General features: G+C 33.7%; 1 protein-coding gene across 1 annotated transcript in view; it reads right to left on the bottom strand.

The window, feature by feature from the left end:
- Window positions 1-4,466: 4,466 nt before the first annotated feature.
- The window catches only part of LOC118737419, a 66,723-nt gene continuing 59,250 nt past the window's right edge, over window positions 4,467-11,939 (bottom strand). The window contains exon 4 of the mRNA XM_036467893.1: window positions 4,467-4,683. Within this exon, the coding sequence (XP_036323786.1) occupies window positions 4,577-4,683 (107 nt within the window). The 3' untranslated portion in view covers window positions 4,467-4,576. The remainder of the gene's footprint in view (window positions 4,684-11,939) is intronic.

Below are 11,939 nucleotides of genomic sequence, written 5' to 3'. Positions count from 1 at the left end.
TTCACAGCTACCAACTGAACGAGTGCCGCAATTGCCACTCAGCTCCGGCTGCATTGAGGCACACGTGATGCGGGGGAGCTAGCCCACCCTCACCGTCTCTACCCAATTCCTTAGCTTCCGTCGATATTGTGTGGCGCGCACATGATCATCATCGTGCGTTCATTATAGCCGCGAAATCAGCAGCTGTTAAATGCTCACTCCACTAGCCGAGTGTAGCCACTTTGGTAGTCTTCTGTGTTTGGCCACAGGGTTCAAAATGTGCAATTTCATGCTACATATTTTTGTGTCGCTAGTAATTTTGTTTTTGTTTTTTTTTATTGTTACGGTTATGGCCGACAATTTTCTTTATCGCAATTGAATGATATTTATGTATTTGTGTACTTATAAGTATCTAGCCATCCGCAGTGCAATTTGCTGACCATTTATGGAAATTACACTTATTTACTTATCTGCATTTTCCCATTTGGTTTGATGACATGAATAAATAATTGGAGAGGAAACCGGAGTATGGTAGTGAAGTGTAGAGTAGCTACATAAGTGAAGCTAATCAATTTGATAAAAAGTAGGTACTTACAGTTAACTTTTTAACGCTTTTAAGGGGCGGAAATTTTGGAAAATGTATATTGAAAAACTGCCAGAATAAGGTGCTGATTTCAAAGATTTTTAACCGACTTAAAAAATAGGTGGTTATTAATTCGTCTGAATATTTTTTTGCATGTGAACCGTTTTAGATACTTTTTTTTTATCATAAAGGTGGTACCTAGAACGCAATTGTGGCCATTTTTTAATACAAATTTTTTTTTTTCTTATGTAATTAACTATAATAAAAAATAAATGTTTTATGCAAAAGATAAACAATAATTTACGAAATATAACCTTTTGAAAATATTGAAAATTAAAAAAGAAAAAATACCGACTCGGTACTAAGTCAGTATTTTCCGACCAGTCTCCCGAAAATTTTCCTATGAATCGTTTGTTAAAATCCAGATAAGCGACAAACGTCACTGTATATGTTTTTGGGGTCGCTGAGACCGAATCCGGGACCAGTTTGGTCTGACGAGGTCTGTAGTAAGGTCAGTTGAAGGCCAAAAAGAAACAGGTAGTTACGGTAGAAGCCTCTAAATCTAAATTGTTCCTATTCACCGCATTATCTTGCTAATGGAAAGCAGTGAAATATGTAGATAGTGCTGCACACTCTCGATTTCATCTACACTCTCGTGACATCTACTACAGAAGTCATTAGACTGCACACCGTTTCTTTTTACGTTTGTCGCCATCAATTAGCGGCCTGTAATAATCCCGACTGCTGCCTAAGTCAGAGAAGTGGGGTAGATATACGAAGGCCAATTTGAAAAGTCAGTCACTTTTTGAATAAAAATACATTTTTCGACAAACAAGCATTCATATTTTCCACGCCTGTTACTACACGAATTCATAACAAAATGAAATAAATTTTCTTATTATAAAATTACCCACTTTTCCGGCGTATCGTAATCCATTGCTGTGGTATATCTATATATTAATACGCTAACATAAATTTTGTCTCCGTTCGTTTGGCAATTCTACCGAACCGATTTCAAAACCAAGAACACCGTTGGAAAAGCATTTTTCCGTAGATGAGCAGAGTTTTATGGTTTCACAATTGGTTGAAAATTACGGCCAAAACCGTTGTTTAAACATTTTCGAAATGTGTATAGATGTTGCTGCAACATGTTCAATTTGACATGTTTCGCCTGTTGTTTCACTACACATTTGAAATTAAGCTTTGAAATAAAGATAAATATGAAGATGAAGAAATAAATGAGAACGATGAAGTAAAAAAAAAGCAAAAGTGAAGATAAAGACGGAAATGGAGACAATGACAGATACGTAAGAATTAGGGTAACTAAAAGGGTAAGATCATTTCTTGAATTTATGAAGTAAACTTCTTTAGCGGCAGTTGGTTGATTGGGAGTAAATTGTCAAATTCAAGGGGAATAATGCACATGGAAGTGGTTCTCAGCGGTTTAGCGGTTTGAGAATAAAAAAAAAAAACAAAGATGCCTAGAGATACAGGCAAAAGAGAAGATCAAGGTAAATTTAAACACTTTAAGGTAAAGGAGAAGAGGAATATGCAAAGATATATATGGAGAAAAGGATGAGGATGAAGATCGATACTGTTAGCGATATAAAACCAGATATTGTTATCGACATGAAACTCGATATTGTTATCGATATAATAATCGATATGTATAATAACACTGTTAGACAAATGGTAGGGTTCAGTGATCGGGAAGGGTTCAAACTACCGAGGAAAGTTATATCGGTAAAAAAGAAGTTAAACGTGTCCCGGCGTTTTGCTGGGTCACGTCTAGGAATCGAGATATATCGATTTGAAGTTAGTAACTATCATATAGGGGAAATTGTCACCTTTGGTGGTCTTTTTTTTGACATAAATCGAGAACCACTAGTCCGATTTTGCTCAAACAAATAAAAAAAAATTAAAAATTACAATTCCTTTAATCTGTTCACATAACGTTTTTCTATATAATCAACAGTTTTGCCGGTAAAAATAAATGTATGAAGAAAAAAAATATTTTTTGCCTAAAATATTAAATTTTTTTATTTTTTAAATTCATAAAAAATCCAAAACGGAAAAAAAGGCAAGTCGTATTGCTTTCACGCAAAGTCACATAACATTTTTAGGCAAAAATAATTTTTTTTCTTCATACATTTATTTTTACCGGCAAAACTGTTGAGTATATAGAAAAACTATATATTAACAGATTAAAGGAATTGTAAATATTAAATCACATGATAAGATCACATGATATTACATCATATAATATGATATCACATCACACGATATCACCTGGCATGACATCATATGTCATATCATATAATATCGCATGACATCACATGATATGAAATCACATAACTTGACATCACATGATATGACATCGTATGACATGATGGCATTACATGACGTGGCATCACATGATATGACATCATATGACATGACATGACACATAAAATCACGTCACATCTTATTACGTCTTCGCACCTCACCTCATCTACGTGAATAGATAAAGAAAAGGATAAAAGCAAAGATATGAAAGATAAAAACAAAGATGAAGACCAAGGTAAATTTAAACACTTTACTTTTCAAAGGACAGAGGGGTATGTATGCATGTATATGAAAGATAAACAAGATAAATTTCTGGATAAAGGAAAGTATAAAAATTAAGATAATGGAAAACTGATTAAGATAAATGTAATAATGATGAAAAGGGTATATGTAGGTAGGTAGGGATAGAGGTAGAAAAAAGATAAAATTCACCTTAAGCTTATAACGTTATAAAAACTAGCCTGTCGTTATACTCACTTATTTTTTATTGAACGCTTTCTCAGCAGAGTTATTAAAGGACTGAGAAAGCGCTTAGATGTATTGAAATAAATTCTGTTAACGAAAATTATCAAGTTAGCGAAATTTATCGAATCATCAAAGTTTATAATTATCGAAATTTATCGGCTGGAATGTATCGGTTATATTCCAAGTCCTGCCAAAGACCTTCAAAGATATAAAAAATTTAAGTCAAGGTTTAGTTCCAAAGCAGGAGATTTTCCGGCAAGTAACATTATACACATTATAAGTTAAACGTTAAGAATTAGAAGAACGGTCGAATTTCGACAGTAGCTGGCACTCTAGTTTTATTTAAAAGAAATCCCGTCTGTTGCAATGGCGGTCAAAAAGAACAATTAAAATGTAAACAAAGAACAGCTGTTTCACTATAGAGGAACTTTCGCCGCAATTGGCAAATAAAACGAGCTTTTCGCTTGTCATTATTGACTGTGCATACCTATGGCAACAGTTGATGACACGATAATGACAATTGAACTGTGACAATTGACGACTGTGACAACGCGCGAATAGGGCTGTAATTTTTTAATTTTGTCATACATTTTGTCATAAAATATAACTGTCAATAACTTGCACAAATATATGCATTTAACAAAATATTTGTATGCTACCATAGGGAATTTAAATACTTTTCAATGTCAAACTTGTTTCAAAAACCCGTGATTTGGTGAAATTTTTGAGATAGATACAGTTCACGTGGCAGCACTGTAATACTTTCTGTTAAAAAGTAGACACGTTCTTGGAACTGGTAGGTTGTGCATTTTATATAATCATCAACTAATTGGATTACTAACTAAAAATCAATACAACATATTCTCTCGAGTACCCCACTTCCGACTTTTTCCTTATCTCAAACCTGTAGAAACTCCTCGCAGTTAAGAGGCCTTGAGAAACCCTATTTTTTGAAGCGGAAAGTCTTTTGACTAAGTGTTTATGTGTAAAACGAATTTTGCAAAATAAAATGCACGAAAAAAATGTGCTTATTCAAAAAGTCATTGATTTATTAAACTGTTCTCGAATTATACAACTTTTTAGGTAATTATAAAAATTTTAATAAAACGTCATCTTCTCTGGCGTTATAAATTTTTTATTCATTTTATATTTTTAAATAATATTTTTTAACTACAACTCTTAGCGTATAACTACATATAACTATGACTGGTTCCGTTTATGCATTCAAAACAAACTAAATTGATGCGAATATGGATTGCTGAAGTAGTTGAACGCTGTGTATGAGGTGGCCGGTACTCGATAGGCGGTGCTGTAGTACACCTCCGCGGAGTCTGAAAAGAAAGATAGTAAAAACAAAAGCAATAACGTCACTTTTTTATTATTCATTCTGCGAACTTTAAGCATGGCAATTAATTAAGCAAACAACTTAATTTTAAGTGTCAATAAATGCTAGTGACCCAATACAAAATGCATAATTAATTTACATATAAAAGCAGAAGTGCAGTCATGCAACACGGATAAGCCAATAATTATTTCATGCATTTACTTAGTAATGTTAGAAACGTGTAGGTACTCGTATGAGTTAACAAACTGGTAACGTTAATTACAGCACAAGCGGAATTAACTGCATACCCGTTTGATGTGCACTTACATATATATGTAAATATAAATACCAGCGTATGTGTGTATGTACATATAGTAGTTTTATGATAATATTATTGCACTTGCAATTCTAGCATCTGTTGCACTTAAATATCTGTTAAGCTAGGTGAATGAATATAAATTTTCTCTATAACATTTTTAATTTGCTTTATTTTCTGCTGCTGCACCTGTCGCTAGCAACATTTACGGCACAGATGTTTGATTGTCGGTGGTCAGAGTGGGCGTAACACTCATAGCAGATTGTTGCTCTTAGCAACAAGGCAATTATAAACTACATTATTTTCTTGTTGTTGTTGTTGTTGTTGTAAAAGCAATCAATAATTAGCAAACACTCTATTAGCCCAGCTTTTGGTATTAAAAATAAAACATAGCGAGCTGTCATCTATGACAATTAACTCTGTACAACCAGGAACACATAAGCACAGATGCCAATTAAAAATGTATGCCTGTATAGAGACGGCAAAGCAAAGGGCATAAAAGAAAACAGGTTCTGCGACGCGAGTTATTACTGATTATTAAATACATATTTATATTAAAAAATTATATTTGACATGGCTTAACTTTTACTTCTAATATTCTTAAGTAATTAGCCGATTAGTTAGTATTGACGTATAATGAAGGGATTACGCGACTTTCTCTATCAATTATAAACAATTTAATTATCATGAATTAATTGCCAATTTGATACATAATTTGTGGTATAACCTTTGAAATATATAGTATAATCGCGTCAAAGAATTTTCGCTTATCGATTTAATGCAACGTGAATGCAGCACTGAGTATGAATAAATCTTTATTGATGCCTGGTTAAAATCATTGAATTAGAGACTATCAATATTTTCAAACTTGATAGCATTTCTGAATGTATTCGGCGCCATTGATGAATCCATCGTACATTCGATTTTCGTGACATCTCGCTCGAATATAATTATTAACCAATTCAAATGCTCGCATAATAACACTTATCGAAGGAGAAATAAAGTAGCAGGCGAAGGTTAATCGATGCAATGCGTTGTTAGTTGCTCTCAGTGGGAAACCCTTATCGATGTAAAATAAAAATTCTTCTCAGCCAAGGAGGAATATAAAAGAGAAATCTACATCTACATACATATATGCTTATAAATACGCCACAATAAAATTTTGAACGAACTTTTTTGAGGGAACCATACACCGATTTAAGGGATATAACTTCCTCTCCGTTATGTAGGGGGCATGACATCAGACATACAGACTAAAAATGAAAGCCGATATATCTATAAAACCAATTACGCTGGGTAACTGAAACTTGGCAAGGGTGCATAAATTGTAAATACCCTACATGCGGTGAAAGATGGCGAATAATGGAAAACGAGGCGTGGCACCTCCCCACAAACTGAAATTCTCATATCGCTTTATCCTGGAACCATTTATGGTAATGTCCTGAAATTTGACACAGCTACATATGTTATCAATATCGTATTTATGGTGAAACGTGATAGGTATTGGAAAAAGGGGGGCGTGGCACTTCCTAATCAAATTGAAATTTGCATACACTGCGGTGCATAACTATAAACGCATTCATTCTTTCGAGCTTACGGCGCATTAAAGAAATTTAGGAAAAAATCGGTTATGCCGAGTTAAGGGCCTTTTACATTGATCAACTTAAAAGAATAAATCTATTTTATAAAGCCTTTCATTAACAAAGTGCAACCAAAAATGTTATGGCGATTTCGTTTTTACAAAAAATGTTGCCTTCTCATCGGGCTCTTCTTAGTGTTTGTATGTAGAGGGCAAAGAGAAGGTTGCGTTCTTCGGTAGAAACGAAATCGGAATTATTTTTTACTGGTGCATAAACATAAACGCATTATTTCTGAGTGCATATATAAGTTTCTTATCTTTCAAGTGTTGATTAGAAGATAACGATTGATTATTGACATCGGAAGGCAAGGATCAGACTCTGAAAAGGATTTTAGTTTACGTTTTGCGGAGTTAACGCCGAAATTCGCGAAGTAATTCGAAGATTTGCGCGATTGAAAAAAATAGCGCGACTTTTTTTTTTAAATATTGAGTCAATTATTTACCGAAAAAAGAAACAAAAGGAAAAATTAGATCCCAATATACGATTAACGTACTCAGATAAAGATAAGCTGGGTGCCCGCACAAAATACCCCTATCCAAATTTATTTTTTTTTAATTTTTAGGGAAATTTCTTTTCCTTCAAAATCGAATTCTTTGCTTTGGCACCATCCTAGGGACTTGATATTTAAGTTACTACCTTCTTATTCTTCTTATTTGGCGCTGTAACCGTCTAAGCCATTTTGGCCGAGTTCAACAAAGCACGCCAGTCGTTTCTATTCTGTGCCAACTGACGCCAATTGGAAATTCCAAGTGAAGCCAAATCCTTCTCCACTTGGGTTCTCCATTGCAGTGGGGGCGTCCCTCTTCCTCTGCTACCACCAGCGGTTTCCGAGATGAATACTCTCAGAGCTGTACATTCGAACGATATGACCAAGCCAGCGGAGCCGCTGAATTTTAATTCGCTGCACTATATCCATGTCGTTGTAAAGCTCATACAGGTCATAGTCGCCATCGCCAACGCGTAAAGGCCCGTAAATCTTCTGCAAAATGTTTCTCTCTAATACTCCAAGAGCCGCTTCATAGAATGTTGTCGTTGTCCGTGCTTCTGCGCCATATACCAGCACAGGCATGATGAGTGACTTATAAAGTGTGGGCTACTTCCTTCATTTTGAACTAAAATACAAGTTTTCAAACTGCATACTGTATACATTCAAACAAAAAAGATTACTTCAGAGTGCCCACAGAGCCCATGATAATCATAAATATAAATACTTCGCTCACTTAAACAACCGTTTTAAGCTTAAGCAAAATAAGTTATCATAAAATCGTTTAACTACCAATTCAAACTTAAATTTTATACTTAGCTTAGCGCTTAAGACAAAACATCTGGAAAAAACAAAATCCACCAACCGCACCTAATCATAAAATTCAATATTGATTTATTATTTGCCTAACATGAACAGAAGGTTGTCATATTAAAAGAACACAATCATCTAAGTAATTTATGTGACTACTTAGATATGCATGTAAGCATTCGCTTACCAACAAAAAAACCACATGTTTTGCCAATATTTATTGGCACTTTAAAACATCAACAACACCCACAACATACAGCTACCATTTAAAATGCTAATAAAAACGATAAAGTGTAGTCAAAACCTAGCTTCAACTCTGAACTGTCATTTTATTAAAACAAGCTGATAAAAAAATAAACAGCAAGCAGCTGTTTCGTTTTAGCTGCCCTCTGGTAAGTACAATCAGAAACGCATATAAAAAATTCAGCGAGTTCGTAGCTTAAGTCTTTCGTTGCTAAGGCTGATAGATAACTACTCTACTTACGCTTGCATATACATACATACGTATATATGTGTGCACTAGGATGGTTCAAAATAAGTAAAGTCGGAACTTTAATGCTCTCACCCCCTAGGATTGTTCTGTAGAGAAATATGCCCCCATTATTTTATTTTCAAGTCAAAAAATATTTAGAGGTCACGCGAAGCGCTCAAAGTTTTCCATGTATTTTATATGGGGGAAAACATAACTTTTCGAAGAAAACGTATAGAACTTTAGAATAGAATAAATATTTTTCGATGGGAAAAACTCTTTTTCTCTTCAGGAGACGTCCAGTAACAATATCCATTGTTTATTCAACCATTTTTTAATACTAAATATTTTTTATTATCCCCCATTTAATTTTTTAGCATTTCTGGATTTGGTGGATCTATGAAATATAGTTACTATATGATAATATAATAATATAATATAATAGAGATACGATTTCTACGAAAAGTGATATTTTTACAATATAAAATACATGGAAAACTTTGAGCACTTTGACCGACCTTTAAATATTTTTTTTTTTCAAAATAAAAAATAGGGGTACATTTTTTCGGTATGGAACAAGCCTAGGCGATGTGAGCATAAAAATTCCGGCTTTTTCCCCCCACATGCTTTTTTTTGGACCACCCTAGTATGCACGAGCAAGTAATGTAAATTTGAAGTTTTCTGGTTAACTGCATTTTTGCGTTGTGTTATTGTAATTGGCTAATTTCATTTACATAAAAAGTGAAGTATTTGATAACGATGCCAACAGGCTGAAATGAAACCACAAAACTATGGCATGAGTAAGCTGGAAATTGGGTGGTGGCAATTGTTGGCTCTCAGAGTAAAAGCATAAAAAAAAGATGAACTTGTGTTGCTTTAAATTATAATCGCTGCTAGCGAATCAGTGTGTGCGACTACTGTGATGTTTACAGCCTCCCCATAATGGGTTTGGGCCAGGTTTGGGGCTATTCCAGGAATCCTTTTAGCGCCATTTTGCGTCCAATGGCGTATCACATACATACATATATATAAGGACGATCAAACGAATGGTCAAATGTACAGCACAAATTAATCTCCTTACAGTGGTCATTCCGGCATTCAACCAGCGACTAGCGCAATTGCCTAGTCGCATAGATAAGTACATATGTACTTGAATTCATAGCCACCCACAGCAGTACTCCAATTACCGGGTTGAGCTGCTGAACACATTTGAATTGCACACACATGTGCTCGCATGCAAATCACTTGCACATTTAAAAACTTTCTGCAGCCAATAGTTGCAAAATAATTTTTTTTTTTTGTTTTGTGTTAATTGTGTCTTAGTTTACCTACCTGTTGCCTACGCTGTGTCAGTCATTAGGTCAGTATGTGCACGCGCAGTCACAAAAAATTAAACGAACAGTGCTTGCAATTTGTATGCTGATGAAAGAGCCGTGATAAGCACATTTTAGCATTCTTGTGCCGCAAAAGTTACACAATTGGCCGAAAAAAAACGAAAATAGTCAATAGCAAGCGCAATGAAATGCTAAAATGCCAGCCAAGCAAAAAACGCATTAATTTTTTAGACACAAGTTTTAAATAAGTAACAACTGTCAATGGCTGCTTTAAAGTTGCAGTAAACAAAAAAAACTTTAAAATAAAAAATCACTAATCAGCCAATGAACAATTGACACACTCGACACTACGCCCAGTCAGTTTTGATTGTGATTGGATTTCTTTTGTTTGACACTCTGTCTTTAAAATGCTTTATGCTACAAAATATTTGTTTACTTAGCCAAAGCGCTCTGCTACTTAGCATACTTATAAAAACCTGACAAATAACAAAATTGAATTTAAACAGGTGCATAAGGAATCTAAAAGTAATTTGAAGCATTGACAAGGTTAATAGTGGTCAATTTGTTAGATATTGATTTTCAGTTCAGCTCACGAAAAAAATACATCACTGGCCGCTCAGATCATTTCTAAGTGCTTTTTCCAAGATTTGCCATTACCTGCCGAGAGGGGAAAACATTTTTTTGACGTAGAATACGTCTTACCTTACGATAAGGAGGCTATGCTGAAATGTTATAGTTGTAATTTTTAGAGCTTCACTAAAACGCTTATTTCACGAGAACTAATGAAGCAAATTCAAAGAAAAGTATGGCGTTTCAAATGTAAAATTCCAAACCCATCAACAGATTCACTTTTGTAAGGAATCAATTCGGTTTCTGTCGTAAAAATAACGGTAAACATTGCCTTATTTTGGGGTAAATTTTGAGCTTTAAAGTGCTCCAGCAACTTATGGTTGGCAAATATAACTTTCATTTTCGGGATGTAGGTTCCTGGAGCAGCGGAAATATTATCGTGTACAAATTTTATATAAATTCAACATATATTGAGCATTTTAAGGCAAAAAATTTTTGAAAAAATTTGCAAATTTTTTTCATTATCAAAATGCTCCAAAACCGCTCGAATGATTTCTGTTTGCTTTAGTCAAAAATTCAAGAGTTTTCCTTTCGTTTGGTATATGGAAAGTATTGGTTGATATCTGCTGTATATGTTTATTTTATTCAAATATATGGGCATAAATGATTTTTCGTCATCATTTTGCAAACATGTGCATGCATTGGAAGTGAGAGAAGGAGACAAAAAGTATGTATGCGTATGTAATGCTGCTTTTGATAAACAGATCGCGCGCTATATATAACCTAATCGCAGCGTATGTACATATGTAAATACATATATACGTACATATGAAAATTGCAGTTAATGTGGATCTGTTTGGTTTTGTTATCGATATTTTTATCGATTTTGTTATCGATTTTGCTATCGGTTTGTTATCGATTTTGCTATCGATTTTGTTATCGATTTTGCTATCGATTTTGTTATCGATATTTTTATAGATTTTGTTGCCGATATTTTAATCGATTTTGTCATCGATATTTTTATCGGTTTTGTTATCGATATTTTCATCGATTTTGTTATCGAAATTTGTATCGATGTTGTTATTGATTTTGGTATCGATATTTTCGGAACTTATCGATATAATGATCGATATTTTTATCGATTTTGTTATCGATTTTGTAATCGATTTTGTTATCACTTTGTTATCGATTTTGTTATTGATTTTATTATCGATTATTTATCGGTTTTGTTATCGATATTTTTATCGCTTTTGTCTTTAATATTTTTATCGATTTTTCTATAGATATTGTTATCGCTTTTGTTATCGATAGTTTTATCGAGTTTGTTATCGAATTTATTACCAATTTTGTAATGGATTTTTTGATAGATTTTGTTATCAACTTTGTTATCGACTTTGGAATCGATTTTGTAATCGATTTTTCGATAGATTTTGTAATCGATATTTTAACGATTTTGTAATCGATTTAGTTAACGATTTTGTTATCGATATATTTATCGATTTTGTTATCGATTTTGCTATCGATACTATTATCGCTTTTGTTATCGATATTTTTTTCTTAGTTTGTGCTTTCGTTTTTGACTTGGATATGCTCTTAACCATACCACGTATTCTACGTTTAAATTTAGCGGGTGTTCTCCG

Source organism: Rhagoletis pomonella, unplaced genomic scaffold, assembly GCF_013731165.1.
Source record: "Rhagoletis pomonella isolate Grant_MI unplaced genomic scaffold, Rhpom_1.0 Rhpom_scaffold_00004, whole genome shotgun sequence".
Classification (NCBI taxonomy): domain Eukaryota; kingdom Metazoa; phylum Arthropoda; class Insecta; order Diptera; family Tephritidae; genus Rhagoletis; species Rhagoletis pomonella.
The sequence above is the reverse complement of the archived record's forward strand: the minus strand, read 5'-3'. Positions and strand labels throughout refer to the sequence as shown.